Source organism: Pavona decussata, unplaced genomic scaffold (genome assembly GCF_977016875.1).
Source record: "Pavona decussata unplaced genomic scaffold, jaPavDecu1.1 SCAFFOLD_102, whole genome shotgun sequence".
Taxonomy (NCBI): Eukaryota; Metazoa; Cnidaria; class Anthozoa; order Scleractinia; family Agariciidae; genus Pavona; species Pavona decussata.
In genome coordinates this window covers 1802692-1811050 of record NW_028145517.1, presented here as the reverse complement: position 1 = coordinate 1811050, position 8359 = coordinate 1802692, and the positions used below count along the sequence as shown (strand labels likewise).

Here is an 8359-nt window from a genome sequence, read left to right as displayed (position 1 = left end):
TTAGAGGAGATCTATATGATAAAAAAAGAAACTTGTCTCTTGCTGCTGTATTACGTTTACCGCGAACGACGTGACCATGTTTATTCGAAATTTGCCGTTCGCTGTTAAATTGAACAAGAGCAAGTCTCTCTTGTATATTTTACACATGGTCGCAACCGTGAGCCCTACGATCGACACAAGTCCAAGAGGGTATGGCAACTTTTTTTGTACAAACCAAACTTGTTTTGAAGTCACCAACGAGAGATATTCTGAGACAACAGTCTCTTTTACGATATAAAAGAACTCCCCTGGGACTTGTTGAAACACCGAGGAAATCATTTATACAGTTTCGGTTTTACCAATACAGCCTAAACAAAACAACATTGGAAACAGTTTCATAATTTCAAAAAGCAACGGTTTATTCATTTTTTGACTTTACAATTAACATGCATGCAATAAAATGCAATAATATAATTCGAACTCAATTTTTACAAACTATTTACATGGTGAAATGGATAACAACTCAAGACTATATAATGCAACATAAACCCCGTTTATATTGCATTATCCAGCCTTAAAATACAGTGCTTATAAAAATACATCGCGTTATTCTTCTCCCTGAAAGTAAGATCTCCGTTTCGAATTCTCTTCTGTTTGATTTCATACTTCATTTTTTAATCACTTTCAACAAGAAAGTTACCATATTCTACCGGGTTTTAGTTACGTATTTGATTAGGAGGGACCAAATTTAACTTAGCAGGGACCACATGGTAGATTCGCTCTCACCCTTTTAAATACAGTATAAAAATAGCCAGGATGAAGCATATGATCAACCTCGTTCCCAGGGTCCTGTAGAATAGGAGAGGACCCTGGGAACGAGGTTGGCATATGATGGGCCACTAATGGTCCCCCCTCTAACAGTACTAGGAACCTTCAGATCAGAGTACGAGTACGACTTTCAAATTTCAAATCAGTCACATCCCCAGAACTCTCGCTCCTTTCCGTTGTTTACCAGCAGATATGGAGACTAAAAACAAAATTGGCTCTTAGTCAAATCTGGAGCTCCCTGAAGGCAACGAAAACGTCACTTAGAAATATATATTAACGTTAGCTGATCTAGTTTGCAATTATTCCACCCCGTTCAATGTGGTTGAATTATCCAGGAACGTAATTTGTGTCAACAGGGTTTAAACTCGACAATATAAAGAAAAATTTACCCTCACGGGCTCATGCTCACAGAACTTGGTCATTTTCCGTTGCTGTATTGCAGCTGGAACCAATTTCAAACGCACGTGCACAGCCATTGGTTTGCTCATTAAATATTTTCTGTTTTGACGTTGGCGTTGCCGTCGCAGCCTTTTGGTCCTCAAGGCAAACATATGAGAAGGTCACGTGATCTTAGCCCGGGTATCAAATCAATCTCTTACCTAGAGTCCTCAGGCGACCATCCGCTGGCCAAAGAGCCTGAGGACTCTGGGTAAGAGATTGGTATCAAGGTATCGCGACTGGCCACCAAACAATCAATATCGGTCAATAAAAGCGCTCAAAGTGATGTAGTTTATGTCGAAGTTAAAAGTGATGGAAACACATCTCAACTGATAAGTAAATAGAAAGGACGGAGTTATTTGTTTTTCAAGCAAACTGACCCGTATGCAGTCTCGACCCAGAGTCTTCAGGCTCTTTGGTCAGCGGTTGGTCGCCTCATGGCCTTGCGACCATCCGCTGGCCAAAGTACCTGAAGACTCAGGATAATAAAGATTGACCCGTATGGCACTGTTTTCAAAAACCTGCAGGCTTCAGTTCAAGTACAAACTGTGTTGGCACGGAGCACTGTCAAGCAATTCATTTTAAGTGCTAACGCCCGGCGTACGGGCTACCAAATTTTGAACCTCCGTTTAGCCCAATCACGGCCTATGTGATTCACGATGGTCTCACTTCCGCAGTCGTCATTTTGGAACATCACGCAATGATGTTTGTAACGCAACACTCACAAACAACCACTTCAAACGTATAACCCTGATAACGCGGATAACCATATTTCGTTAGCTAGTGACTTTTCAGTTCCAGATAATTGAGAAGAGCAAAAGGCTGCTAGATTACGACTTGATTGATCCGTTTCCTGCAAAGAAAGAGAGAGAATAAATTTATTATATGAACAGGAGTGTTTTACTGGAAAATACACCACTCGTAAAATTCATGCGAAACTACAGCTGGGACCTGAGTGGCGTATTTCTCATATCCTCACTAGTGAGGAGATTGATGACGTCATTTCCCGCTTTTTCACGCTTGTTTGTGCAAACAGTCGGTGAAAAATGGCGAGCGATAGATTTGTCTATATAATAAAAAGAAAATTACACGGTGGCTTGAAGATATGAATTTTATGTTCTTGTGTTAATGTGTTAAAAACAATAATATACACAATCGCAGCGTTCGTTCGTAAAATATTGTTTTTACCACATAAAATTCATAATCTCCGCGCCGCCGTGAAATATCCTCTATATAAGGAGCACTTCTTAAAACGACGCAGAAAAGTTACAAAATATGACTTTCCCTAAAACCTCAAAGGGAGCTTCTAATAACATTCCAAACCTTTCGCCAGCTGTTCCCTCCGCGTTGGAAGGGATCCCATGATTTCGTGGGAATCCTGTGTAACCAAGATCCTACACCATTTCGGTGTCGGCATTTTGAACAATAGGCCATTTTCATGATGACGTAATTTAACTATAGTTACCAGAATTCAGTTCGTTTTCCTTTTCAAGTTTAAATTTTGTAATCCCAGTGGAGAGCAAATAACAATAGCTCTAATTAGCATAAGAAAACAAAAACCAGAAGGATTCTGGTAGTTGAAGTAAAATGACGCCCTAGAGGAAATGTCCTATTATAGGGTCCCGCGGGCACAGGTATTGAGTTTAAGAGATAAACAAACCAACTAACTGAAACTATCTCGAGATGTAATTAAATCTCACAGTCAGGATATGTAACTAACAGCTATGAATAAACATAAAAAAAAAAATGTTTTGAATGAATGGATCTTGGGAAGCGTATCTGGCATCCCCTGCAGATTTTGCAGGGGCGTATGACATCATCACCAACTTGGCAAAGAAGAGAGAGCCTGGTGACATCGAATGCACTCCCTAATCTTTGATTATTACTAGTCTATGATTAATTGTAATCCAAGTGTACGCACCATTTGAAATAACTGATAGGGGCATGTTTTCTTTCTTGGCGTGCGAGAAAGCCTCTGCTGGATTAAATCTCTTCTTTCCGGATGCCTGATCAGCTTTCTCTTCCAATTTCTTTATTGCTCTCTTCTGCTTCTCAGTTTGGTCTCGGAGCTTCGTAATTTCCTGTGAATAAATTTACGGTCGGTATTACGATGCAAAGTAGCTTCCGCAAACTTTGGAAGTCTCCGAGGAGGCCGATCTACTGACGCAAATCTTCGGCAGCCTTCGGATAATATTCGGTACTCTAGCAAAAGCCGTTATTGACTCTTCGCGTTGTTCGAGAATCTTCCACATCAAAATTACAACTTTTATTACAAGATTACAATTTTTTCGCAAGACAAATGACGCAATTTTTTCTTGTACGCATTTTCTCCTCAACCAAAATCACATGAGAAAGAGCTTTCGGATACGGGGCGGAAGTATTCTTTCGTACATGACTTTCCAAAGGACACAAAAGCTAATTTTCTAGTCCTTGATGCCAACTTGCCGTTAATCACAAAATATCTTGTTGATTCGGACTTAAAATAGTGAAACTTTGAATACAGAGGATTTAGGCTTTCTTCCTTCCATAGTTCGTGTCGAGCCCCGAAAATTGGCCATCAAGGGAACGCTTGTGTCAATTGTCCATGAATTTTCATTATCGTTTATTTCGAGTTCCGCTCCAGATAAATCCAAGGCCTGCTAAACACCGATTCCGAAATTCAAACGCTTATCGAGATTTTTACAAGTCCGAACCACTTGTGTTATCGAGCTTAGAGACCGCACGTGTCACCGTTGTGTGACAATATTGGCTTTAAATTCTTTCAAGACTTGGTCTACTTACGCTTTTAAGAGCAATATTTTCTTCTTTTAGCTTGATAACGTGGTGGATCTTTTGTTTTTTGTTCTGGTGGCCAAGTAACTTGGCGTATTGCTGGCCCAGTTTCGCAACCTAACAAGAAAAGAAGCAAACAATAGAATATGAAATTACAGTATCATTCTAGTTTGATCTATCATAACATAGTACCCCGCCTAGAATAGCTCTGCTAACTAAGACGATGGAGTATTCAAGCGTTGATCGGCTGGAATTTTCTTCCCATAAAACACGTCTTCGTTGGGTAATTGGGACATCCAACCTCCCAATATATAATGTTCATTTCCAGGCACATTGAAACGTTGTTACAATTATTTTTTTCAATTATTTTTGGTACCAAACGCTTAACAATAAGTTTACTTATTTGATGTCCATTATCACGTCATTTGTTTTGCTGCATGCCCAGTCTACCTTGCCGTCGATCTGTTGTGATGTCTCTGACGAACTTAGGCAAATGATATACGAGACATTGTCCAATATTTAAATAAAACGCATGATAGAGCGGGTTTCAATTTTCAATTTCGCGTAATTGGTTCACAAGCTCGCGCCAGTTTCTCAACCAATGAGAAGCAAGACCAAAACCAGCCCTGACTTGCACGCACCCGTTTTCCCGCGCTTGGCTCAGTTGGCGCTGGTCACATGTATTTGCTCTGGATTCTGATTGGCTCATTGCGCTGTTTGCGTCTGTTATGATCAGCCAGAGAGAGTACTTTGATTTTCGTTTTGCGACAACGATAATCAACTGAAAACCACTCTAAGCTATGGTATTTTGAGGCAAACCATTGAGAATAAAGTACTTTTAGTGTATCTACCTCATCCTTGGCTTGATTATTTTGACAAAGAAGCGCGTTCCTCTCAGCTTCGTATTCATCCAATTGATCCTGAAACGAAGAAAACAGACTGTTAGAATAAACAGAAGCGTCGCGCATTTTACACTCAGGGCCCAGTTGTTCAAAGCCCGATTAAGCTAATCCTGGACTAACTTGAACTTTGATTCGAGTATTTTTACTAAATCCATAAGGATTCGTCCAAAATATTTTGTCCCTAAGTTTTGCCTTAGACTTTTCTTTACCATTAGCTTAAAATGAGGATTTAAAATCATTTTTAGTGAGCGAGCTGAAAACCTCGGTTTACTTTTAATCGTGGATTAGCTTAAATCGGCTTTCGAACAATCCGGCCCAGATGTATTCTCCTCGCCTCCAAGGGTTATGATATTTATTATTCAACATATTGTAACACTGCCGAAGTAATTAATATGGTCATGGTGCACCGAATATTGGTCGTCCGTAGTCAACAGATATCCTGTGATCAACGTAACTTAGTATTGGGTAGAAAAATGGCAAAATAAAGATCATCCCCAGAATTCTGTAATAAAACTCTGCTTTGTTATCAATGTGTTGAATAATAAAACAATTATCCTGCTCGATCTAGCCAACTCGGCCTACGGCCTCGTCCGCTAAGTATATATCAGGCGATATTCCGCGCGATTTCGCAGGATAATTGTCATCTGATGTCATTGTTCTCCAGGCAATTCTAATGGTGTTAGATGGGAGAACTTGACATTTCATCTTGGTGATTACTTTCTATATTCTCATGACGTATATGTTTGATTAGGCAATAACATCTTTTTCAGACTTGTCTTTGTCTGCGGAGAGGTTAAAGTAAGCGGTTAACTGTATATTTGCGCAGTTTGTGAAGTACAAAAGAAGTAAGTCCACTAACTGACCTTAAAAGGCTCAATCTTTTGCCAAAGATCCTCGTATTTAGTTTGCCACCTGGAAAGGCAAAAACAGAAAATCCTTTTAGTGTTGACATAAAAACAGGAAAGCAGGATCAGACGTTAGACAAGGTACGCGTCCATTAAACAGGAAATTCCGGTAAAAAAAGGAGCCTGGCCAGGCCATTCTCACCTTCAGTTGTCAATCAACCATCAGAGCGTAAACACCTGACAAACAGCGTGTCTTTTTCTTCGGCCCTTACCGATCAAATTGGCTCAGTTTTCAGAATAAACGTTGAACTTGATATCTTATATTGCTGTGGGGATGTCATGAAATATTGAGAAATATTTTTCCAGAGAAGGCTTGAGTCAACAACGTGCCATGGCGCCACGACTGAACGGCGTCTAAATTTGCATCTCACGCCCACAAAGGTGGGAAGTGAAGGAGGGGCTTGCCTTTTTAAAGCGGAATTTCTTGGAGGTTAGTTTCTGGAGAAACTGTGGTGCTGCGTTGGTGGCAACAAATGCTTGGTTTCGTCAACAGAGTTGATAACTAAAGGTTAATTGGCCACCGTAAAGAGATTCGAGTGCTGACGTTCCGAGCGTTATGCCCTCGATAGAAACATCAACACTCGAATCTCTTTACGGTGGCCAAGTTACTTTTAGTTATTAACTCTGTTGATCAACCAAACATTCGTTTCTGCGCACCCGTTACCCCAACTAAGTAAATGAAATTACTCACATTTCAATTTGAGCTTTGTATTCATTGAATTGGTCATCATTGTTGGATTTACTACAAGAGAAAAATTGAAAAAATGACTGAATAATTAAAAAAAAGTCAGCTTTGTTATTGATAGGTAGATCCCTACACGCGGGTGGAAAAGTAGAAATTATGGAAATCAGCTGCGTCGCGAACATTCGGAAGCAATCTCGTACCCAGAGTCTTCAGGCTTTTTGGTCAGCGGGGCAACGCCGGGAAGACTCTGGGGACATCGAATTTTATTACCGCAGGATTTCTGCGGTAAAACAATGGAAACCGTTACGGAACAGCCAATCAAAAAAATTGAATTTTTTCGATGTCCCCAGAGTCTTCCCGGCGTTGCCCCGCTGACCACAAAGCCTGAAGACTCTGGGTACGAGATTGATTCGGAAGCGGAAAGAAAAACGGACAAGAAATTAGTTGGCAAGAGAATGAATTATAGTCTGCCACTCAAAGGAAACGGTAAGCATGTCCTAGAACGCGCTGGAGTAGGTAAGCTTAGATAAATTATGCTCATAAATTGGCACATTATGCCCGCCGTCAATGCTCGTAAAAATTGCGTATTATGTTCAAAATTATGTTCGGCACAATACTTGGCATTCCTTGTGTACTTAAACTGAATTAAAAGCTATTTAATGCAACTTAGATCAAATGATTATTATTACCTGGATAATTCAGATTTCAACCTATTTACTTCCTCCTCGGCAGAAAAAAGTTTCCTGGAAATGTACGAAGAAACAGAGTTAGATGAGAATGATGTATTATTCAGTAAATGACACAGGCATACTCGGAAAAAAATCCGAGTGCTCCTACCAGGAGTCGAACTTAAGACCTGCCGATTACTAGTTCGAATGCTCTACCACTGAGCTATAGGAGACTCGTGGGAGATAAGGCCATTAAAGGGGAAGTATCATGGGGTTAAATTGACCTCTTTTGTTACAAATGGTGAAATAAGACCTTCACTTTACTACAAAATAATTCTAGAACAACGAGAGGAGAAAAGTCAACTAAATTCTTGACAGGTGCACATTTTGGAAACAAAAATACGAGAACTTGAAAAACATTAGCCTAATATTTTTCAAGTTTCAATCCATTGCGACCTACTCTGTCCCTGGCCAGAGGCACTAATCGACAGTTTTCTTGCACTGGGGTTTAATTTATAACAAACCTAGACAACTATTTTTTTTGTTTCTGTTGCCAGACAAACATTTTGGGTTTTGAAATTACATCAAATTTTCGTGATACTTTCCCTTTAAACTAGGTTCATGGGAAAAACATCCTGCTTACTCCTGCATATCATTCTCATTTATTCACCAGGCTTAAAATATTAGAGTTAGACAGTTTAAATTTTACAGCAGTAAAAAGGGGACGCTGAAAAACAGGGCCCAGTTGTTCAAAGCCCGATTAAGATAATCCTGGGTTAACATGAACTTTGATTCTGTCAAGTTGAATGACTGATCATTAAGATTCTTCTAAAAGATTTTATCCTCTAGTTTTGACTTAAGACTTTTCTTTACCATGAGTTTAAAACAAGGTTTTGAAAACATTTTCAATAAGCGAGATGAAAACCTTGGTTAATTTCTAGTCGGGGATTAGCGCTAATCGGCTTTTGAACAAAAGGTAATAACTGCATGGTACCGATTCTCAATTCTACGATAGCTAGCTTCACTTAAGATAGCAGCAGTAGCCAGAAGTAATTAAGAATTCTTATGTACTTCTTGAGTAGCATAAAATTATAATTTTGTTTACCTCTCCATTTCCTTGTTTAATTCGTTCATCGTCGTTTCTTGTTCGCTTCTGAATCTAAATGATAAAAGTTTATCAAC

The 8359-nt window shown here is 39.5% G+C and overlaps 1 protein-coding gene across 5 annotated transcripts in view; it reads right to left on the bottom strand.

The window, feature by feature from the left end:
* Nucleotides 1-372: 372 nt before the first annotated feature.
* The window catches only part of LOC146471561 (uncharacterized), a 28952-nt gene continuing 20965 nt past the window's right edge, over nucleotides 373-8359 (bottom strand). For 3 of the 5 annotated variants that reach the window (XM_085120008.1, XM_085120011.1, XM_085120009.1), the window contains 8 exons: nucleotides 8283-8336; nucleotides 7199-7252; nucleotides 6516-6566; nucleotides 5783-5831; nucleotides 4869-4937; nucleotides 4027-4134; nucleotides 3167-3326; nucleotides 373-2098 (listed from right to left, as the gene is read on the bottom strand). In XM_085120008.1, the coding sequence (XP_084976134.1) occupies nucleotides 2076-2098; nucleotides 3167-3326; nucleotides 4027-4134; nucleotides 4869-4937; nucleotides 5783-5831; nucleotides 6516-6566; nucleotides 7199-7252; nucleotides 8283-8336 (568 nt within the window). In that variant the 3' untranslated portion in view covers nucleotides 373-2075. The remainder of the gene's footprint in view (nucleotides 2099-3166; nucleotides 3327-4026; nucleotides 4135-4868; nucleotides 4938-5782; nucleotides 5832-6515; nucleotides 6567-7198; nucleotides 7253-8282; nucleotides 8337-8359) is intronic. The other 2 variants (XR_014866670.1, XM_085120010.1) reach the window with 2 other exon arrangements.